This window comes from Leucoraja erinacea, chromosome 29 (genome assembly GCF_028641065.1).
Source record: "Leucoraja erinacea ecotype New England chromosome 29, Leri_hhj_1, whole genome shotgun sequence".
NCBI lineage: Eukaryota > Metazoa > Chordata > Chondrichthyes > Rajiformes > Rajidae > Leucoraja > Leucoraja erinaceus.
Window position 1 is genome coordinate 29,470,567 of NC_073405.1, and position 24,494 is coordinate 29,495,060.

A 24,494-nucleotide genomic window follows, 5' to 3' on the forward strand; every position below is an offset into this window, starting at 1 on the left:
AGTTCAATATCTCTCCCATTTCTTTTGGGTCTGCAGATAGCCGTCCACTCTGACTCTGTAATGGACCAATTTTATCCCTTGTTATCCTTTTGCTATTAATATAGCTGTAGAAACCCTTTGGATTAACTTTCACCTTACTTGCCAAAGCAACCTCATATCTTCTTTTAGCTTTTCTAATTTCTTTCTTAAGATTCTTTATACATACTTTATACTCCTCAAGCACCTCATTTACTCCATGCTGCCTATAATTATTGTAGATCTCTCTCTTTTTACAAACCGTGTCCAATTTCCTTTGAAAACCATGGCTCTTTCCAACTATTACTCTTTCCTTTCAATCTAACAGGGACATAAAGGTTCTGTACTTTAAAATTTCACCTTTAAATGTCCTCCATTTCTCTTCTACATCCTTCCCATAAAACAAAATGTCCCAATTCACTCCTTTTAAATCCTTTCGCATCTCCTCAAAGTTAGCCTTTCTCCAATCAAAAATCTCAACCCTTAGTCCAGTTCTGACCTTCTCCATAATTATATTGAAACTAATGGTATTGTGATCACTGGACCCGAAGTGCTCCCCAACGCATACCTCCACCACCTGACTGGTCTAATTTCCTAACAGGAGGTCCAGCACTGCCCCTTCTCTAGTAGGTACCTCTATGTATTGCTGCAAAAAAACTATCCTGCACACATTTTACAAACTCCAAAACTACACTTTCCCCATTTCTGTTCCACCCAAATAACCTCCCTAGAATAACCTCCCAAATAACCACCCTTAACCTTAGCTGGGGCGCAATGTCTCCAGAGGTTTCCGTTCAGGTTTCCTAAGTGGGACAGGGGCATTAGGCAGCAATTCTACCGCTGTGCCACCATGCCGTCCTGACTACTTTGCTCAATTTATAACATCAGACCCATTGCAATACTTGTCATACTGTGTACGAAAGTGAAACAAAAGCATTTAATAACTCCCGACGACACTAAAAGCTGGAGTAACTCAGCAGGACAGGCAGCATCTCTGGAGGGAAGGAACGGACGACGTTTCGGGTCTAGAGACCAGTCTTGGTCTCAACCCAAAAAGCCCCCATTCCTTCCGTCCAGAGATGCTGCCTGTCCCTGAGTTACTTCAACGTTTTGTGTCTATCTTCAGTTTCAAGCAGCATCGGCAGTTCCTTCTTACACATTTAAAAACTCCATGTTCATATAATATATAATTTTATTATGGTTCATATACACATCCTTTACATTATGCATCTAGAATAGAATCACTAATTGCTATCCCAATCATTCTTAAATTCACAATATATTAAAATAAGAATTTGTTTGTCATTGAAATCCAGATAAGGCTTTTAAAAAAATCTTTCTATTCTTCTCATCTTACATTTATATAAGTATTTCATTCTTTTTTCTTAAAAAAAATAGAATTACAGTTTAACGATACAGAGCAATAAACATCAAAATGACTTTCTAAACTAGGTAACAAATATTTTGTCAATAAATGTGCCAGAGAAAGCGGGTTTCACCATATCGAAAGAGGAAAAATAGCTGGGTGCTCATTCATTTCATTTTGTCCACAACATTGACAAAAATAATACAGTGTAAGTTTAAATTTTCTTTTTAAAGTGGTGTGAGATGCTACCGTATAGCAGGAGCCAAAACGTATCCTATAAGGAATGAATCTGCTTTTGAATCCCAGCAGAATATCTTTGAATACAATTTTTGCCAAGCAGATATGCAAAATACAGACTAATTATATCCTTCTGTTTCCGAGCAGAAGCCGTATCCTGCGCTGCAGGTGTTGAAACGAATATATAAGACACATCAATGCACCAGAAGATCTAAAGCACAGCTATATCTAATGAATATTTCATAAAGAAATCTCTTTTTTTTTCCTCATATAAAACAAAGAAGAAAGTGCTTAAAATCTGGAATTCAACAAACGGATCCTTCACGTACCCATGTCCAAATTTGCAAGAAAATAATACTTTGTTGTTTCATAAGTTTTTTTTAAATATTCGCTCCCACTTAAAAGGCAGAATCACCCTCTGGGTTTCCATGCCTGTACTCTGCCAATATGTTCCAATTAGTTCTTGCACTGGAGAAGACAAGGGGGTCAGAAATGCCGATTAGACCATGTGCTATTCACTTCCACCGTTCCGTCGTGTCTCAACTTTTCCCACTTTTGTCCTTTACTCTTCTTCTCCTCCACCCCGCTCTGTTGTCAGACAAAAGACTCCGCTGCTCCGAAGGCTCTCCGCTACTTTGCTTAAAAAGAGCCTTCTATGTGTCTGAGCCTGCGCCCAGTGGACTCTGCAAGGGTCCACTCACACCAAGGCATTCAGGACACTTAGAGCTTTCTTTCCTCCCATTCTTGCAATCAGTGTGAAGAAGGGTCCCGACCCGAAACGTCACCTATTCATCATCTCCGGGGATGCTGCCGGACCCAGTTACTCCAGTATTTTGTATCTATCCAAGGCATTCAGTAGACAGCAGTCAAGTTGCGATTATTCACCCTCAAGTCCAGAGGATTGATTTTAAACAATCACGTCAAATCTAGACTGCCTGGACCTAGTCTAACACAGTTAATAATGTCTAGCAGCAGAGTTAGGCCATTTGGCCCATCAAGTCTACTCTGCCATTTAATCATGGCTGATCAATCTTTCCCTCAACCCCATTCTCCTGCCTTCTCCCCATAACCCCTGACACCTGCACCAACCCAGAATTTACCAATCTCCACCTTAAAAATATCCATTGATTTGACCTCCGCAGCTTTCAGTGGCACACCACACGCCAACTAAGAAATTGCTCCTCGGCACCATTCTAAAGGTAAATGAACTGTGTCCATTTACAGAGCCACTGAGAGACCATAGTCATCAGGTCAGGAATGTCCCTCAGGTGAAGTACGGAGTGCTTCCTCTTTATGTCTCAGTGCAGCAATCTGTTTTTTGGGGGATTTATAACTCCTGCTACAACTAACTTCCAGTGCACAAGTAACTTCCTAGGGACTTCCTCAACTGTGCTCAACCTGGACTTGTATCACATGATTGCAGCTTCCTCCCCGTTTGAATTAGAAACAAATTATTATTCTTCCCCAGTTTCAAATGGTATTTTAAATGAAAAGACCCACTGTGTGTAAAGTTCCAAACCACGATTAAGTTAATAAATAATTTATTTTGTATGTTATATATTATTCTATGACTATATTCCCTTATAGGACACCAGTAATGGAGAAATGAGATTACTCGCTACGCAAAATTATATATATATACTTATAAAAGCTTGCTCTTTGACACAAGGCAAGGACGTCGAACAGTTTCTCCTCCCTGGTACATGGAATGGAGCGCATAACAGCAGTAGAAGTGTAATGATTTAGAACGTGTTGGTTACTGCTGCTGGTCAGAAACATATTAAGCAGTGAAGATCATTTCAGTAAAAGATACCGATGAGTAAATAATATTCAGAAACTATTTTAGGATTTGGATACTCCTGGCCTGTTTCCCCCTATTCTGCCCTCTGTGATGAAGATACAACAGCTGGGAAGCTCGGACAACCAGACTTAACTACGGCTTCTACCCCTCTGCTATCTGACTCCTCCGGAAGGGTCTCAACCTGAAACATCACCTCTTCTCTGGAGATGCTGCCTGACCCGCTGAGTTGCTCCAGCATTGTGTGTCCATCCTGAACCAATCCCTCTTTCATACACCCCCTTCCCCTTACCTCCACCTCATTCACATTCCATTATCCTGCTCTCATATCCTGTTGCACTAACTGCACTTTGCACAACAGTCTCGCACCACACAACCTTTACACTCGCCACATCTCATCACTTCTGTATCTGCATTATTTACTCCTTTTCAATAAGGAATTTCATTGCATCCTCCTTACTGACAACCAACTAATCCAATTTAACTTTTGATGGGAACAGCTGATAAGAACTTCCAAAGGGGTACAAAATGCGTTACTAGTTTTAAAAGGTGGCTGTGGACTTTGGATAAACCATTTAACATGACTTATTTTTTGACCAGTAGTTCGTTCAACAAATTGGATCTCAGAGCGAGAAGTCTGTGGGCAAATAGCACCTCATTCTTATACAGTGCAGGCTCACTGATGTTATTTTTCTGCTAACTGCGGCCATTTTGCAGAAGGGACAGAGAAACCTTTTTATTGTCATTGGTTGCATCTGCCCAGGTCCAATCTTGTAAATTGGGTTCTTCAGATCTGCACAGGCTGGTTAAAAAATGCTGGCCTGCTGTTAGTTAAAGATCAAAACTGTGAACCGTTAAACAAAAAAATGTCTAATGTGCATTTTCTGTGCGAGCCGCACCTTCAGGCCACTTTGTGGGAAAACACCAGATTTTTGTCCTAGGGATAAATGTAAATGCGTAGCTAAGCTGTGACTATTGTCCACCAGCACAGTCAGAGTTTGAATAGGTACCATAGGTTTGAGCTATTATTACATGCAGGCATCTTATCGACCATAGCCTAAAGATATAAAGCAGTAATATCAACATATAGACATTTACATGTATAGGATTTCAGAGTTTAAAAAAAAAAATTGCTATCTGCAGCAGTGTTGGATGCCAATTGCAAGGGACTTTGACCCACACTTTCTCAAATCTTCTCGATGCCGTCATTCTGAAGAAATGTTCGGGAGAAAGAAAAATCCAACCTCAACAAGAACAAGTCTGAAGTCACCGAGCCTTTGTGTAAAAAGAAACCAACTTAATAACATATATAGGTTTGCATTACAGATAAAATACTATCTATATTCCTTTAATTTGCTGCTCTTTCTTTTAAACTGATGGAAAAAAACAAAACAGATTTTATATAAAGAACCTTGGAGGGAGAGTCTTGTAATGTTGCATTCGGGTCCATGATCACAATGGAGTTGATTTTAATTGCCATGCACAAAAGTCAGTATTTCCACTACTCAGTGTCTGGTTATTTACATTCGTTCGACTGTGACGGTGAAACAAGATGGAGTGCAGTACATTCATTCTCGAGCTATTGCCACTGGGGGATGGAGGAGTTTACAGCCCGTCCATTTCCCACTTTGGGAACGCCGCGTTTAGCTGTTGGTGGAGTCAGGATACTGCATTTCCGTGCTGAACACCTCCTTGTAGAGTGGCGGGAAGTTGTGCACCGTTTGTGGGTGCAGCAACTTGAACAGCTGCAGCTTGTCCACGTGAAGGTTGCAAACCGACTTCAGCAGCGATGACTTGGATATCAGCTGTGGTGGAGGAAGGGAAGAGTTCATAAGTTCCAAAGTCATCGGAGCACAATCAGCCATTCGGTCCATCGAGTCTACTCCGCCGTTCAATCATGGCTGATCTATCTTTCCCTCTCAAACCCTTCTCCCCATAGCCCCTGACTCTTACAAATCTCTGCTTCAAAAACACCCACTGACTTGGCCTCCACAGCAGTCTGTGGCAACGAATTCCACAGGTTCACCACCCTCTGACTGAAGAAATTCCTCCGCATCTCTTTTCTAATGTTATGTCCTTTCATTCTGAGGCCGTGCCCCCTGGTGCTAGACTAAATGATGAGTGCAAACATCAGAGAGACTGCAATCAGTTGAGAGGGAACAGAAAGAGTTTCCCCAAAATCTTTTACCTCACCAATCATAGGTAGAAATTCAAGTTTTTAACCGAGAATAGCATTATCGAAGTGTGCCATGTTGTGAACACAAGTTGTATGAGGCATAAGGTACACAAAAATGCTGGAGAAACTCAGCGGGTGCAGCAGCATCTATGGAGCGAAGGAAATAGGCAACGTTTTGGGCCGAAACCCTTCTTCAGGCGGCCACCGAGTCGGCGCCGACCAGCGACCACTGGTATGAGGCATAGTTTAGTTTAATTTAGAGATACAGAGCAGAAACAGGTCCTTCGGTCCACACCGACCAGCGATCCCCGCACACTAACACTATCCTACACACACTACGGACAATTTACAATTGCAACAACCCAATTAGCCTACAAACTTGCACGTCATTGGGCTTTGGTAGGAATCTGGAGCTCCCAGAGAAAACCAACGCAGGTCACGGGGAGAACGTACAAACTCCATACAGACAGCACCCTTGGTCAGGATAGAACTCGGATCTCTGGCGCAGGAAGGCAACAACTCTGCCCTATTGTGCTGCCCTAATTTCTGTGTTTATATTTATTTTCCCCCAAAATAACTTTCCATCTTACAGCCAAGTTGATACATAGTTCTTTACCTTTGATAACTTGTCATCGTCCCGTTGATTCTTTTGAATGACGTGTTGCAACGCCTCATAAATCTTGTCCTGTAGCTTCTTAACTTTTCTGGCTTCTGTGAGCCATGGTCGATCTTAAAGAGAGGGGTGAAATATTGTTCTACACCCGATAAAGAAGTGTTTGGAACAGTAATAGCTTGTTTGCTAGTGAAGCATCATAAAGTTCATACGGCATGCTGAATCCTTTCTGACCACCCACCCATTTACACTAATCCTACTCCAATCCCCTAGTTTACTTTCGAGTGACAACAAGAATCCAGGCCCTTCGGCCCACCGAGTCCACGCCGACCAGCGACCACCCAGTACACTAGCACTATCCTACACAGTAGGGACAAGTTACAATCTTTACCAAAGCCAATTATCCTACAAACCTGCATGTCTTTGGAGTGTTGGAGGAAACGGAGCACCCGGGGAAAACCCACGCAGTTGCGGGGAAAATTTAGAAACTTCATATAGACAGCTCCCGTAGTCAGGATTGAACCTGGGTCTTTAGCACTGTGTAGCAGCAACTCTACAGCTGTACCATTGTGCCATCTGTTTCTATTTCTCTCATTTTTTCCCTTTTTTTTAAAGTTTGGTTTGAGGGATCGACACAAAATGTGCAAGGGCTGGATAAGGAAGTGGGATTACATAGGACTAGTGTGGACGAGTGGCAGGCATGGACTCGATGGGCCAAAGGGCTGGTTTCCATTTTGTATCTTTTAATCAATCAGCTCAGTTCAGTTTACAAAACCATCAGGTAACGAGTCATAAAAAGCGCAGAGATTAGCCATGATTAAACCATGAAAGAACAGCCGATGCTGCTTTATACCAAGTAGTGACACAAAATGCTGGAATAACTCAGCAGGTCAGACAGCATCTCTGGAGAACATGGATAGATGACATTTTGGGACAGGATTAAAGAAGATGTCCGACACAAAACGACGCCCATCAGCCTGTACAGAATCATGAGAGGAATTGATCGGGTAGACGCAGAGTCTCCTGCCCAGAGGAGGGGAATCGAGAACCAGAGGACATGGGATTGGGGGGGATTTAATAGGAACCCGAGGAGTAACTTTTTCCACACAAAGGGTGGCGGGTATATGGAACGAGCTGCCGGAGGAGGTAGTTGAGGTAGGTATTTTCACAATGTTTAACAAAACATTTAGACAGTACATGGATAGGACAGGTTTAGAGGAATATGGGCCAAATGCAGGCAGGTGAGACTAGTGTAGATGGGACATACATTCTTCCTGTTCAATTAAATTGAATCAAAATGAAACTGGAGCCTTTCAGTCACTGAATTTCAAACAAGTTTGCTCTACAGGTTTTACAGGTTCAGGTGACATAGATCAAATGAGGAACCATGGAAAAGGGCCTAAGAGTTGGAATTGAACAAATGGATCCCTACACTTGGCTCACAATCAAACTACTTATAAACTAATGTGCAGTAAGGAATTGCAAATTTACAGTGCCCTCCATAATGTTTGGGACAAAGACCCATCATTTATTTATTTGTCTCTGTACTCCACAATTTCTGATTTGTAATAAAAATAAAAATCACATGTGGTTAAAGTGCACGTTGTCAGATTTTAATTAAGGCCATTTTTATGCATAGTCCCCCCATTTCAGGGCACCATAATGTTTGGGACACAGCAATGTTATGTAAATGAAAGTAGTCATGTTTAGTATTTTGTTGCATATCATTTGCAAGCAATGACTGCTTGAAGTCTGCGATTCATGGACATCACCAGTTTCTGTGAGCCTTCTCTGCTAATGCCCTGCCAGGCCTCTCTGCCTCAGAAGGCAGTGGAGGCCAATTCTCCGGAGGCCTTCAAGAGAGAGTTACATAGAGCTCTTAAAGATAGTGGAGTCAAGGGATATGGGGAGAAGGCAGGAATGAGGTACTGATTGTGGATGATCAGCCATGATCACAGAGTGAATGGCGGTGGTGACTTGAAGGGCTGAATGGCCTACTCATGCACCCATTGTCTATTGTCTGTAATTCAGACATCTTTAGCTTATGCTTGTTTTGGGTGCTAGTCCCCTTCAGTTTTCTCTTCAGCATATAAAAGGCATGCTCAATTGCATTCAGATCGGGTGATTGACGGCCATTCAAGAATTGACCATTTTTTAGCTTTGAAAAACTCCTTTGTTGCTTTAGCAGTATATTTGGGATCATTGTCTTGCTGTAGAATGAACCGCCGGCTAATGGGTTTGGAGGTATTTGTTTGAACTTAAGCAGATAGGATGTGTCTATACACTTCAGATTTCATTAAGCTACTACCATCAGCAGTTGTATCATCAATGAAGATGAGTGAGCCAGTACCTACAGCAGCCATACATGCCCAGACCATAACACCCCCACCACCGTGTTTCACAGATGAAGTGGTATGCTTTGGATCTTAATAATAATAATACATTTTATTTGTGGGCGCCTTTCAAAAGTCTCAAGGACACCTTACAGAATTTAACAAGAGTAAAAAACATATAATCGGAGTAAAATAAATAATAAAGACATCACCAATACACAAATTCAAGACAGAATTCGATCCAAAGACAAAAAAATCAAAAACACAATGTGAAGAGAGAGCAGCGGCAGCTAAACCGCGCCAGCGTAGACTCTCCCTTCCGACAGCCATCTTGGACACAAATTAAAATAATCACTTACACACAAAAATCATCCCCCCACAATGGTTACCACTGTGGGGGAAGGAAACAATGTCCAGTCCCCATCCCCAGTTCTCCCAAAGTCAGGCCTATTGAGGCCTCCACTATTGCCTCTGCGGAGGCCCGATGTTCCTGGCCGTTCTCGCTGGGTGCTGTTGCCCCGGCGTCGGGAGAGTCCTCTCAGCGGCTGGGCCACCTGGAACGGCCGCTTCCTTACCGGAGATCGCGGCTTCCGAAGCTGACAAGGCCGCGCCGGTTTGGAGCTCCCAGGCTCCCGATGTTGAAGTCGGCGCCGCCCGCTTCACAGACCCGCAGCCCGGAGGTGTTGAACACGGCGGTCACAGCTCACCGGAGCTCCAGTGCGTCGATCCAGCGCGGTGACCCAGGCAAGGCATCGCCCGCTCCGCGATAGCGCTCCAGCGCTGTGCCGCCACCGAAGCAGAGGTGCTGGGCGGTCCCCGCCAGGAAACGGCGTTCCACGCCCACTGGTAGGCCACGAGGACGGGTCGACGGGGCAGCCCGGAGAAAAAGCTGCCTCACCAACCAGGTAGGGACCTGGAAATATAGTTACCCCCTTCACCCCACAATAAAAAGTCTATTTCTCCCACAAACAAAACACAGGACTCACTAGAACTACAAAAAAAAAGTGAATTAAACGGACCCCAAGATGGCTCCTCCTCCTTGGGCAGTTCCTTCTCTCCCCCATACTTTGCTCTTGCCATCACTCTGATACAAGTTAATCTTTGTCTCATCTGTCCACAAGACCTTTTTCCAGAACTGTGGTTGGTCTTTTAAGTACTTCTTGGCAAACTGTAACCTGGCCATCCTATTTTTGCGGCTAACCAGTGGTTTGCATCTTGCAGTGTAGCCTTTGTATTTCTGTTCATGAAGTCTTCTGCAGACTGTGGTCATTGACAAATCCACACCTGACTCCTGAAGAGCATTTCTGATCTGTCGGACAGGTGTTTGGGGATTTTTCTTTATTATAGAAAGAATTCTCTGTCATCAGTTGTGGAGGTCTTCCATGGCCTGCCAGTCCCTTTGCGATTAATAAGCTCACCTTTGCTCTCTTTCTTCTTAATGATGTTCCAAACAGGTGATTTTGGTAAGCCTAAGGTTTGCCTGGTGTCTCTTGTTCTTGTTTCTCTGTCTCATAATGGTTTCTTTGACTTTCATTGACACAACTTTAGTCCCATGGAGATAAACAGCAAAACAGGAGATAAAAGTTCCCAAAGGTGATGGAAAGATTGGAGGAAAGATTAGGTGCTGAGAGCTCTCTATTACCTGCATTACGGAGGCAATTAAACACACCTGAGCAATTACAAACACCCGTGAAGCCATGTGTCCCAAACATTATGGTGCCCTGAAATGTGGGTGGGGGGGTGGGGGTGAAATCATGTATAAACACAGCTGTAATTTCTACATGGTGAAACCAAAATGTATAAAAACCTGTATTGAAATGAATACACCTTTATTGTCATTCAGACCTTATGGTCTGAACGAAATTTAGCCTCCTTTTGCTCTGGTATTTTACTTAATTCCCATGTTTAATCAATAATGTTTTATTATTAATGTTTAATGTTTTATGTGTCTTTCCTAACTGTCACTGTACGACGTTGTCACTTGCGAGCGGAGCACCAAGGCAAATTCCTTGTTTGTGAATACTTGGCCAATAAACTTATTAATTAATTCATTCAGTCTGAAGGGTCTCAACACGAAACATCACCTATTCCTTCTCTCCAAAGATCTGCCTGACCCGTTGAGTAACTCCAGCATTTTGTATCTCTCTCGTTATGAATAAGATGTGACCAACATTTACTGTATCTCCTACAACGGTGCAGAAATATTTAGTGTACCTACCTGGTGACAACAAGATGCCAGCTGTGAACAACGCAATCTCTTCCTCCGTTAAATGCAGGCAGCACAAACCTTTGGCAAATTCAAATACAACGCTGATAAAATCGTCACAACCTGAGGGAAAGAAGAAATTCCAACTCTGTAAATTCAGTCAGAGTCATAGTCATACTGTGTGGAAACAGGCCCTTCGGCCCCACACCGACCAACATGTCCCATCTATACTAGTCCCACCTGCCTGCGTTTGGCTCGTATCCCTCTAAACCTGTCCTATCCATGTACCTGTCTAAATATTTGTTAAATGTTGTGATAGTATAGAAGTTGGGATGTAGGGATGAGTATAGAAGTTAGGATGTAATGTTAAAATTGTACAAGGCATTGGTGAGGCCAATTCTGGAGTATGGTGTACAATTTTGGTCGCCTAATTATAGGAAGGATGTCAACAAAATAGAGAGAGTACAGAGGAGATTTACTAGAATGTTGCCTGGGTTTCAGCAACTAAGTTACAGAGAAAGGTTGAACAAGTTAGGGCTTTATTCTTTGGAGCGCAGAAGGTTAAGGGGGGGGACTTGATAGAGGTTTTTAAAATGATGAGAGGGATAGACAGAGTTGACGTGGAAAAGCTTTTCCCACTGAGAGTAGGGAAGATTCAAACAAGGGGACATGACTTGAGAATTAAGGGACTGAAGTTTAGGGGTAACATGAGGGGGAACTTCTTTACTCAGAGAGTGGTAGCTGTGTGGAATGAGCTTCCAGTGAAGGTGGTGGAGGCAGGTTCGTTTTCATCATTTAAAAATAAATTGGATAGTTATATGGATGGGAAGGGAATGGAGGGTTATGGTCTGAGCACAGGTATATGGGACTAGGGGAGATTATGTGTTCGGCACGGACTAGAAGGGTCGAGATGGCCTGTTTCCGTGCTGTAATTGTTATATGGTTATTATATTATATGGTTATAGTCCCTGCCTCAACTACCTCCTCTGGTAGCTCATTTCATAAATCCACCACACATTGTGTGAAAAAATTGAAAAGGGGTATTAAATCTTTTCCTCTTCACCTTAAACCTATATCCTCTGGTTCTCGATTCCCCTACTCTGGGCTAGAGACTGTGCGTTTACCTGATCTATTCCTCTCATGATTTTATACACCTCCATAAGATCGTCCTTCATCCTCTTGCACTTCAAGGAATAGATCCAGCCTGCCAGACATCTCTCTATAGCTCACACCCTCGAGTCCTGGCAACATCCTGGTAAATCTGCTCTGTACCCTTTCTAAATTAACAACATCTTTCCTATAACATGGTGCCAAAAATTGAACACAATCCTCTAAATGCGGCTTTACCTCCGTCTTACACAACTGCAAGATTATCAGCCAACTTCTATACTCAATACTCTCAGACATTCGCTGAAACATGTGGGCAGAGATTAAACAGAAAATAGATTCTAAAAAACATCAGGAGACAGTTTATCATCTTGATAAAACAGATGCGGGCAGGTGAACATGGTTCTAGACTAGTGCGAGGGATTATTAGTCCGAGGTGGTGAATCAGTGGAATTCATTGCCACAGAAGGCTGTGGAGACCAAGTCAATGGATATTTTTATGGTGGAGTTGGACAGAATTTGAATTAGTACGGGTGTCAAGGGCTTATGGGGAGAAGGCCCATTTTTTCTTTTTTCTTTTTTTTTTTCCCACACAGAGTGGTGAATCTCTGGAACTCTCTGCCACAGAGGGTAGTTGAGGCCAGTTCATTGGCTATATTTAAGAGGGAGTTAGATGTGGCCCTTGTGGCTAAGGGGATCAGGGGGTATGGAGAGAAGGCAGGTACGGGATACTGAGTTGGATGATCAGCCATGATCATATTGAATGGCGGTGCAGGCTCGAAGGGCCGAATGGCCTACTCCTGCACCTAATTTCTATGTTTCTATGAAAGGGGTTGCGAGGGAAAGATGGATCAGCCATGATTGAATGGCGGAGTAGACTTGATGGGCTGCATTTCCTTCAGACACCCGATCTTTATTCCGCAATCTTACCCAAGGACTTGAAGATCTGTGTGCTGCCGTACTTCCCTTCGAAAAACAACGTGTTGTTCATTGGGTTGTATGCCCGGCACATTCGCACCAACAACACCTCAAGGCAACCTAAGATAAGACGACAAAAATCTGTTTACTAATGTCATAATTTTTTTTTTTTTAAATACATTTTTATTAGAAGCAATGTACAATAATATAAAGCATGAATAACATAATACATTTCATGTACAACTTTGTGTTTTAAATTTAGTAGTAAAAAAAGTAGCAAAAGCAAGTAAATGAGAGAAAGAGAATATTAAATAAAGTAGTGATATTGATAGTTTATGAAACATTTGAGAGAAAGAGCCCATAAAGATATAAAGCCCGATAGAAAAATTAAAAGGGATATATACCCTCACCCGGTTCTGAAACAGTTAATTTATACGGTTGTGTTGCACCATATGCTTGTAATAAGTCGATAAAGGGAGACCAAATCTTTAAGAACTGGCCTGATGTGCCTGATAGGACGAATCTCATATCTTCGAGATGTAACATTTCAGACATATTTGAAATCCAGATTTTGAGCGCCAATGTGGGTGCATTTTTCCAGAATTTAAGTATAAGTTTTTTTGCTGCATGATGTAAACATAGTATTCACTATCACTATCCTACACATTAGGGACGATTAACAATTTTACCAAAGCCAATTAACCTACAACGCTGTACGTATTTAGTATGGGATCAAACGGGAGCACCTGGAGAAAACCCACGAGGTCACAATGAGAACGTACAAACTCTGTACAGACAGCACCCATGTTCAGGATCAAACCCGGGTCTCTGGTGCTGTTAGACAGCAACTCTACCGCAGCGCCACTGTGCTGCCCAAATTATTAAAATAGTTCTAAGAGGACAAAAGTGAAGAGGCGGCCTTAGATTCAGGTTTATGGATAGATGAGCTAAAGGAAAATATTTGACACGCACTGGATGCTTAGACCAGGTTATGGACACACCAGAGTTGAAGCAAACTTGCAAGTAAAATTGAAGCAGGCACTCAAATAGCAAAGGGAATGGGAAACAAACTCTCTTTGATTGGATCGCTCCGAGCTTGTTCCATCAAATTCACAACGTCTTCAATGCGCTTTGCCGCTGCTGTAATTAGTAGATCAATACACTACTTAAAATGTTTAGGAGTGAAGCATCAATGGTTGAGTGCTTGTGAGATGCAGCTGTCTGCCTAGCTCCACAAAGCACCACTGTAACAGCTTGTGGGCCTTGGTTATAAAACGGGCAAGAAATCCAGCCAGATTATCCATTGTCGCTCACTATCCACATGCGGAGTTTATTCTGCGATAAAAATAGGTGCTGGGCTGGACAGTGGTGCAGAATGTGGCAGCGATGGCCACGGGTATACGGGTTAAATAGAGTCGCCGGGTCAGGTACGATGAGCAGCACAACTCGTGTACAGCACAGTTGCAAAAATCTTTTTAATTTTAAAATTAAATGTCAAATGTTATTGTGCAACTTTTCAAAAGAAGCCATGCAGCTACACTGGTTTTTCACAACATACATCCTCCTCTTAAACCACATCTATAGAATATTTCACAAGTTAGTAAATGTAATAAGCGGAATGGCTACATCTCCATGAGAAGTGTCCACTCTTACAACTTTGATCCACAGTCTAGTTTAGTTTAGAGATACAGCGCAAAAACAGGCTCTTCGTCCCACCGAATCTGCCCCAACCAGCGATCACCCTGTATAAACCATCCTCCACACACTAGGGCCATTTTACTAGCCCAACGAATGGAAACCAATTAACCTACAAATCTGTACATCTTTGGAGTGTGGGAGAAAAGCGGAGCACCCGGAGAAAACCCACGCGGTCACTTGGAGAACATACAAAGTCTGTACAGACAGCACCCGTAGTCAGGATTGAACCAGGGTCTCTGGAGCTATAAAGCAGCAACTCTACTGCTGCGCCACTGAGGGTACCTCTCCCCACTCGTGAGTGGGGGGTTGAACCGGGGGTGTGGTGGGGGAGATTCGCAGCCAGGGAACGGCAGAGCCACAGATCCCACATGTGACGTAATAATCCTCGCCGCTCACTCTCTCCACTCCTGCCGTGCCGCGCCAGGTCGTTGGGTAACCTGGCGGAAACGCGGGCGGGCAGGGGCGGGGGGACGACGACGACAATGGGAGCTTTGCGCCGTTACCAGGTGGCCGAGGCTAGGAGTTGCCAAGATGGCGGAGGAGCAGAGGAGCGCTGTGCTTCCGCATCCACCCGCCCACTTTGTTGCATGCCCATTGCCAAGCTCTGCAAGATTGTTTACCTCCTCGCTCTCTCGCCCCCCCCCCGACTCGCTGACTAACAGCTATTGACATGAAGTGACAAGCAACGCTCAGCACCATCTCCGATTACGCAGCAGCTCCAGAACTGCTAAATAGACAGGAAGTCAAACGAGTAAACAAACACTCCATATACGTACAAACAAAACACTACAGAAGATCTGAAGCTTCAGCGCACCGCCCGCTAACAACCAGCATGAACAGACAACTGTAACTGAGATCCGTTATAAAGAGGTGTTTAATAACCAGGGTTTTTGGAAAATAGGTGCAGGAGGAGGCCATTTGGCCCTTGGAGCCAGTACCACCAACAATGTGATCAAGGCTGATCATCTACAATCATCCCTGCCTTCTCCCCATATGCCTCGATTCCACTAGCCCCTAGAGCTCTATCTAACTCTTTTAAGTTCACCCAGTGAATTGGCCTTTACTGCCTTCTGTGGCAGAAAATTCCACAAATTCACAACTCTCTGGGTGAAAGATGTTTTTCCTCAGCTCAGTTCTAAATGGCCTACCCCTTATTCTTAAACTGTGGTCCCTGGTTCTGGACTCCCCCAACATCGGGAACACGTTTCCTGCATCTATCATGTCCAATCATCCTTCTAAATCCCAGTCGTTCCATTCTGTCATCATATTTCCAGTCACGCCATCCCGAGAATTATCCTGGTGAACCCATGCTGCACTCCCTCAATAGCACGAATGTCCTTCCTCAAATTAGGAGACCAAAACTGCACACAATACTCCAGGTGTGGTCTTCACCAGGGCCTGGTACAACTGTAGAAGGACCTCTTTGCTCCGATACTCAAATCCTCTCGTTATGAAGCCCAACATGCCATTAGCTTTGTACACTGGGACTTCAATGATTCTGCGGAGGTGCCCATGTTACCAGCTTCTTAAGAGTGATGGAGTGGGTTTAGTATCTACCTGCTTTAAGGAGGATGATCTGATCGTTCTGACACAGGTCCATGAAACCGCTGATCCTCTTGGCAAACTCCACCACGTACTGAATTGCATCGGTGACTTGGATCGCACACTGCTGCCACATGGCCTCACACGACTGTTTACAACAAAGGGTCAAAGTGAATGGATGGTACAAAAGACATCACCTTTCCCCATTCTGCAGATACAGTTCAAGAACCGGGTTCGATCCAGACATCGGGCGTTGCCTGTGTGGAGTTTGCACGTTCTCACTGTGGCTCTATGCGTTTCCTCCGGTTTCATATTCTCAGGACGTGTGGGTTTGCAGGCCAACTGGCCTTTGTAATTTGGCCCTAGTGTGTTGGGTGTGGGTGAGGAAAGTGTGGGATATCATAGAACTTGTGGTGAACAGGTGTGTAAGAGGAACTGCAGATGCTGGTTTACACTGAAGATAGACACAAAATGCAGGAGTAACTTAGCGGGTCGGGCAGCGTCTCTGGAGATATGGAATGTGATGTTTCAAGACCCGGGTGTGATAAAAGGCCTCGCCCCAAAACATCACCTATCCATGTTCTCTAGAGATGCTGCCTAACCCGCTGAGTTACTCAAGCATTTGGTGTCTGTCTTAGGAACTAAGGGCCTGTATGTTCAATTCCAGTATTGGGAACCATTTTGAGTAGCATGAAAATATTCAACGCCTTTTCAATAGAAGCCATCATAAGAAATAGAAGCAAGAGTTGGCACTTCTGGCCACTTGCTTCTGCTTTGTCATTCAATGTTATGATCAGAATGATCCTTGGTTTAATGTAGGGTTATTATTGATACGAGTATTGAGGTAAAGTGAAAATCTCTGCGTTGTATACTACCCCTGCCCAGAGTATGGTGAGGGGGGGAAGAGACTATTTGTTGGCATGTAGGAGGATGAGGGGTGATCTTATAGAGGTTCACAAAAACCATGAGAGGAATAGATATATGGAACGAGCATCCAGAAGAGGTAGTTGCAGTAGGTACTATCTCAACAGTTAAGAAACATTTAGACAGGTACATGGATAGGACAGGTTTAGCAGGAGGCAGAGAGGTAGGACTAGTGTATATGGGACATGTTGGGCGGTGTGTGCAAGTTGGGCCGAACGGCCTGTTTCCACGCTGAATGACTGAGATAATTTGAAATAACCAAGATGGAGATCTTGTCTACAAATCGGTTCTTAGGAATTGTTTGCCTCAGTTGATTTTTTGTGCCGCAAGGTCTCTTGAAATTGTACCTTATTTTGAAAGTTTCTTATCTCCTCCTGTGTGTACAATTGCCAGGCCAGCTGCTTCAGCTCCTCCACGGTGTACTGGCAAGTCTCGAGATGGGACTCCACCACGTTCTGTGATATTCGATCTGGAGGAGATGAGGAAGCAGGACTTAGAGTGGTCCGTAGGCTGCCAAGTTCATGACATTTTATCCTACGGATCCCATTCCCTCTGCCGAGAAAAAGCAAGGTCATTGTCTGGCCTCTCGTTACTATTTCTTGCAAAACCGATCAGTTTCTGTTGTGGCAAAATGTCCATCCACTTCCACTGGTTGGATTTGATTTGCACGTGGGTGGGTGGGTTAGTGAGTGAGTGTGTGGGTGAGTGAGTGTGTGGGTGAGTGAGTGGGTGGGTGTTTGGGTGGGTGAGTGTGTGTGTGGGTGAGTGTGTGTGTGGGTGAGTGTGTGAGTGTGTGGGTGAGTGAGTGGGTGAGTGGGTGAGTGAGTGGTAAATGGGTGTGAGTGAGTGGGTGGGTTGTGAGTGGGTGGGTGGGTGGGTGTTTGGGTGGGTGAGTGGTGGATGAGTGGGTGGGTGGATGAGTGGGTGGGTGGATGTTTGGGTGGGTGAGTGGGTGTTTGGTTGGGTGGGTGGGTGTTTGGGTGGGTGAGTGTGTGGGTGGGTGTTTGGGTGGGTGAGTGTGTGGGTGGGTGAGTGGGTGGGTGGGTGTTTGGGTGGGTGAGTGGTTAAATGCCAAAGGCAAAAGTTCTCAGAGTTCTCCTTTTGCTTAACACGGAGGTTTGGGCATTTTGCTTTTTTGTCATCAATGGTGGGGCTATTGTAGATGGGACCCGATGGCTGGTGTGGGCAAGTTGGGCCGAAGGACCCATTTCCACGTGGCTTCACTATGACGTCAGATACAAACCCGTGTGAGATTTAATCTCTGTCACTCTCATTCACACTGTTTGAAAGATGCACAAGTATGGAAGCAAAACTACAATCACCAAGTATGTTCTGACCGTCTTGAAGGGGAAATGCTTATGATGGAGGGAATAGTCTTGGGATGTCATTTGTACTGAGGAACACAACGCAGCCGAACAGCTTCCTCATCCTTAATTATGCGGCATTCAGGTGGAGAACATGTAAAATGACAGGGCACACACTGATCCACTGAGGCAGTATACATACCTATCTCCGCCATGGAAACCTCAATGGCGAGCTGACTGTTCTCTGGAGAGGGATAGGGGAACAAGCTGGGCTCCAGCATGATTTCATAGATGGGCTCCTGCTTGATGTATTTAATGTCATTGACGTCCATGGCCGACTGGTCTGGTGATCTTTCAGCTGAGGCCGAGGTGTCAAAGTTATAAAAGCTGTTTCCGCCATCGGGAGTGAGGGGAAAGTCAAGGAGCAGACCGTCCGAGAAGGTGCTGCTGATGTCGTCCAGGTCTCCCAGGCCGCTGTCAGGATAGCCCCGCACCAGACCATCCGCATCCTCCTTCATTGCCATCTGCTCCTGGTGTTGCTGATGCTTCTGCACCTCCGCGTACAGACTGTCCCGCTGCTTTTTGGACATCCGGCCAAACTTCACAGCTGCGGAAAAGGAGAAAAAAATCCTTGCTAGTGACCGCTCAATCACCGTGGGCGCAGGGCAGCACGGTGGCGCAACGGTAGAGTTGCTGACTTACAGCGCCAGTATTAAACAGTATGTGGAGGCCCCCACACATGAGAGGGCAATGCTGGATCTAGTATTGGGAAATTGGGAAGGGCAAGTTAATGAAGTGTGTGTGGAGGAGCCTTTTGGGACAAGTGACCACGGTTCAATTAGGTTTAAGATAGTTATGGATCGGGAGGGAGAGGGTCCACATGTTAAAATGCTTAACTGGGGTAAGGCCAACTTTGAGGGCATGAGATAAGGTCTCGCTGAAGGTGACTGGAGCAGGTTATTCGAGAGGAAAGGAACATCGGCCAAGTGGGAGGTTTTTAAAAGTGGACTGAAGAGAGCTCAGGATGTGTACTTTCCCCGTTAGAGTGAAGGGCAAAGCAGGCAAACGGAAGAAAGTGGCTGACGAGGGAAATTGTGACGTTAGTCAAAAACAAGGAGGATGCATGGGACAGGTGGAGGCAGCTGGGACCAAGTGCATCCCTGGAGGAGTTTCGGGAACTAAGGTGCAAACTAAAAAAGATCAGAAGGACAAAAAGGAGCTAGGAGATAGCTCTGGCGGGTAGCATAAAAGACAATCCCAAAAGATTTTATAAGTACATTAGGGGGAAAAGGGTAACTAAAGAGAGAGTGGGACCTCTCAGGAATCAAAGCGGTCACCTCTGTATTTATAGAGGAGAAAGACAGTAGGACAGAGGAAATTGGAGCAGTTACTGGAAGTGTCATGAGAGCAGTCAGGGTCACCGTCGAGGAAGTACTGAAGGTACTGTCGTGTTTGAAGGTAGACAAATCTCCAGGGCCTGCTCAGATATATGAGGGCATTGCGGGAAACTAGAGAGGAAATTGCAGGAGCCCTGGTTGAAATTTATGAGTTGTCGTTGAATACAGGAGAGGTGCCAGAGGATTGGAGGGTGGCAAATGTTGTACCCCTTTTTAAGATGGGCTGCAGGGAACTATAGACCGGTGAGCTTAACATCTGTAGTTGGTTAGTGACTGGAGAGTATTCCGAGGGATAGGATACACAGGCATTTGGATGGGCAATGGCTGATTAGGGACAGTCAACATGGCTTTGTACATGGAAGGTCGTGTCTCACAAATGTGATCGATTTTTTTGAAGATGTGAGCAAAAAGGTTGATGAAGGCAGAGCTGTAGATGTTGTGTTAATGGGCTTTGGTAAGGCGTTCGACAAGGTGCCGCATGGTAGGCTGCTCTGGAAGGTTAGATCGCATGGGATCCAAGAAGAGATAGCTGAATGGATAGCAAATTGGCTCCATTGAAGGAAGCAGAGGGTGATGGTGGAATGTTGCTTCTCAGACTGGAGGCCTGTGACTAGGGGTGTCTCCCGGGGTCGGTGCTGGGCTCGTTACTGTTTGTCATCTACATCAATGACTTAGATTAGCAAGTTTGCTGATGGTACAAAAGTTAGTGGTTTTGCAGATAGTGAAGATGGTTGTGAACGATAGCAGCAGGATCTGGATCGATTGGCCAGGTGGGCGGAGGAATGGTGGATGGAATTTAATACAGAGAAGTGTGAGGTGTTGCATTTTGGGACATCAAACAAGGGCAGGACCTACACAGTAAATGGTAGGTCTCTGGGGAGTGTTGTAGAGCAGAGGGATGTAGGAATACAAGTGCATCGTTCCTTGAAAGTCGAGGCGCAGTAAGATATGGTGGTGAAAAAGGCTTTTGGCACATTGGCCTTCATCAGCCACAGTATTGAGTGCAGAGGTTGGGAAGTTAAGTTGCGGTTGTATAAAATGTTGGTGAGACTGCATTGAGAATATTGTGTTCAGTTCTGGGCACCTGTTATAGGAAAGATATTGCCAAGCTTGAAAGGGTTCAGAAAAGATTTACGAGGATGTTGCCAGGACTAGAGGGTGTAAGCTATAGGGAGAGGTTGCGTAGGCTGGGTCTCTATTCCATGAAGCGTAGGAGGATGAGGGGAGGCGATCTTATAGAAGTATACCAAATCATGAGGGATCGGGTAGATGCGATCTTATAGAGAAGGGATACCAAATAGGTTCAAGGTGAAGGGAGATTTAATAGGATCAGAGGGTAACTCGGGGTAGATGGGGGTATGAACGTCTTTTACAGACCAGCGGGATATCCCCGCAAAAACAATTGGACATGTACATGGATAACAGAGGGTATCCTAGGCACCCGGGTACACTTTGTTGGCCGGATAACTGTACATTTGACTCGGGTTCGACCCAGCCAATTAACCTACATACCAGTGTGGGGAGGATTTCCTCCCCACTGGTAGATCTGGGTATAAATGTAAATGATCCCGGGTGTGTGTAGGATAGTGTTAGCGTGCGGGGATCACAGGGTGAACTTACAAACTAAACTCCGTACAGACAGCACCCGTGGTCAGGATCGAACCCTCGAGTCTTTGAGGGTGGCATATCAGTGTGGAAACCGTGTTGAAACAGGCCCCACACCGAACTATCGCACCACACTGCTATGTTTGCCAACCCTCCAAAGTCCCAGCTACCCGGATCCCCTCACGCCTTCACTGGCAGCTCGTCCATATACCCTTTGCGCAAAAAATGACCTATAAAATCTATACCCCTGCCCCTATCCATGTACATGTCCAATCATGCATTGTTTTTAACACGAAAAGCCTTTCAGTGTACCCAGCCTCCCAAACTACCTCCTGTGGACTGAGGTACAGTAAAAAGCTTTTGTTGCATGGTATCCAGTCGACAGAAAGACAATGCATGATTACAATCTGGCCATTACAGTGGATAGATACATGATAATTGAATGACATTTAGTGTGCCAGGAAGCCCAAAATGAGGTAGATAGTAGTTCAGCCCACTCTGATTCCATATAAAACAGCTGGGAAAAACTCCCCGAATTTGTCCCATTCACCTTGATGGGAGAGGGGAGACTAGGGTGCCTTTTGGTCCTTGCGATTCCCTTGTATACTATGAAAAAAAATTAAATAAAAATGTAATGACATTTTTTATTTGGCATGATGTGATTTGCAGCAAAAACAATGCAGATGGTTAAACCAGTTGGCAGCTGCCTTACCATCACGTGACATCCCCAGTGTGAGACACTTCTGCAGGCGGCAGTGCTGGCACCTGTTACGGTTCGTTCGGTCGATGAGGCAATTCCTCGTGCGCGGGCAGGAATACGCGGCGTTATTCTGTTGGCTCCTTCGGAAGAAACCCTGGTTCGGGTTAAAAATAAGTTTAGGAGCCAGTCAGTTTCAGTGTCAAAGAAAGACACAAAAAGCTGGGAGTAACTCAGCGGGTCAGGCAGAATCTCTGGAGGAAAGGAATAGGCGACGTTTCGGGTCGTGACCCTTTTTTTTTTTACCCGAAAAGTCACCTATTCCTTTTCTCCAGAGATGCTGCCTGACCCGCTGAGTTACTCCCAGCTTTTTGTGTCTATCTTTAGTTTAAACCAGTTCCTTCCCACCCATCTAGTTATAATTTGGGGTTACACACGCAACACTTCCGCAGGCTCTGAGCTCAAGACCTAGAAATTTAGTTTAAAGATACAGGGCGGAAACAGGCCTTCGGCCCACCGAGTCCACACCAACCAGCTGTTCCCCACACATTAATACTTCCCTACACTAGAGACAATTTTACATTTATACCAAGTCAATACAAACCTGGACGACTTGAGCGTGGGAGGAAACCAAAGATCTTGGAGAAAACCCAAGCAGGTCATGGGGAGAATGTTAAAACTCTGTACAGACGATCACCGTAGTCAGGATCGAAGCCGGGTCTCTGGCGCTGCAAGGCAGTAAAGGGCCTGTCCCACGAGCATGCGACCTGCATGCGGCAAGAGCAACCAAACCGGAAGCGGGGGCTGCGCGGAGGTCGAGTGATCCCCGTACAGGGCCGGTCCCACCAGCACGCACCTGCATGCGGCGAGCGCGACCAAACCGGAAGCGGGGGCCACGCGGAGGTCGAGTGCGTGACGTGAAGTTCGAGCGAAGTCCGCGGGAAGTTCGCACGGGACGTACAGCGTCAAGACGCTGCCTACTGCGTCGAGGCACTGTGCACGCCCGTCGAGGCAGTGCGTGCGGCGTCGAGGCGGCTGCGGGCCGACAGGCCGTTGCCGCACGGAATTTTTGAACAGTCACTTTTTCGGAGCCCAGCGCGATGTCGGGGTCACCTCCGTGTAACTCCATACGGCTCCGGCGATCGAAGTGGGATCGGCCCCGCGAGGCCGTACAGCTCAAGCGACCACATTAGGTCGCGCTTGCCGCATAGAGTCGCATGCTCGTGGGACAGGCCCTTAACTCTACCGCTGTGCCACCGTGTTGTCGAGAAATAGCACTGCTTGGGACCACAGTTGAAACTCACTAACCCAGCATTAAGTGGAATGGATCTTGGATATTCGGCTCCATGAGGGGGCTTCACCAGTTGTTCTGTGGTGTTCTCATTTACCAGGTGGTTTAGGGTGGCACAGCTGTAGAGTTGCTACCTTGCAGCACCAGAGACCTAGGTTCCATCCTAACTATGGGTGCTGTCTGCACGGACTTTGTACATTCTCCTCAGGATCTGTGTGGGTTTTCTCCGGGTGCTCCGGTTTCCTCCCGCACTCCAAAGACGTACAGGTTTGTAGGCAGCCTAGTGTGTGGAGGATGATTAGTGTACGGGGATCGCCGGTGAGCACGTTTGGTGGGCTGTAGGGCCTATTTCCACACTGTAAGCCTTGCTGACTTTGAATCCTCCTCCGCTCCCATGGCATATGGGGTTCCACAGGGCTCAATTTTAGGGCCCCTGCTCTTCTCTCTATACCTACTTCCTCTGGGCTCAATTTTAAGAAGGCATGGCATCTCCTTTCACTTTTACGCAGATGATAGCCAGTTATATATGCCACTCAGGAAGGAAGACGACTATTCTCTAAAATCACTTCTGTCTTGTCTTGAGGACATTAAGTCCTGGATGGCCTTAAACTTTCTGGGACTTAATGAAAAAAAGACAGAGGAGATTTTGTTTGGCCCTAATGGCTGCCGTGAACCTCCTTTTGTTGACTTGGGTCCACTGGCATTGTCCGTAAAGCCAACAGTTTTAAACCTGGGTTTTACGATGGACGGTGATTTTAAACTAGATAAACAAATAGGCGCGGTGGTTAAGTCCAGCTTCTTTCACCTAAGGAAGCTGGCAAAGGTGCAGCCCATTCTCGAGCGGCAGCATTTTGAAACGGTAATCCATGCCTTTATTTCATCTTGGCTGGATTACTGTAACGCACTCTACTCTGGAGTCGCACGAGCTTCATTGGCTCGTCTCCAGCTGGTTCAAAATGCTGCCGCTCGCCTCTTAATCGGAACTCGAAAGAGGGAGCACATTACGCCAATTTTGGCCTCCCTTCACTGGCTCCAAGTGCACTTTCGAGTTCATTTTAAAATTCTTTTATTTGTTTTTAAAACGTTGAATGGGCTCGCCCCGCCTTACCTCTCTGAGCTGCTCCACCCATACGCTCCTGCCCGGTGCCTCAGGTCAGCTGATCAGCTGCTCCTTGAGGTACCAAGGTCTAAGCGGAAGCTCAGAGGGGATAGAGCCTTTTCTGTTGCTGCTCCGGCACTCTGGAACACCTTGCCGTTGCACATCAGA

General features: G+C 45.4%; 1 protein-coding gene across 1 annotated transcript in view; it reads right to left on the minus strand.

Annotated features, from left to right (window-relative positions):
• Positions 1-1,203: 1,203 nt before the first annotated feature.
• Positions 1,204-24,494, minus strand: part of LOC129711368 (nuclear receptor ROR-beta-like) — a 73,141-nt gene continuing 49,850 nt past the window's right edge. The window contains exons 3-10 of the mRNA XM_055658982.1: positions 21,952-22,093; positions 18,440-18,844; positions 17,281-17,402; positions 16,025-16,157; positions 12,782-12,889; positions 10,757-10,867; positions 6,209-6,321; positions 1,204-5,221 (exon numbers count right to left, since the gene is read on the minus strand). Of these exons, the coding sequence (XP_055514957.1) occupies positions 5,060-5,221; positions 6,209-6,321; positions 10,757-10,867; positions 12,782-12,889; positions 16,025-16,157; positions 17,281-17,402; positions 18,440-18,844; positions 21,952-22,093 (1,296 nt within the window). The 3' untranslated portion in view covers positions 1,204-5,059. The remainder of the gene's footprint in view (positions 5,222-6,208; positions 6,322-10,756; positions 10,868-12,781; positions 12,890-16,024; positions 16,158-17,280; positions 17,403-18,439; positions 18,845-21,951; positions 22,094-24,494) is intronic.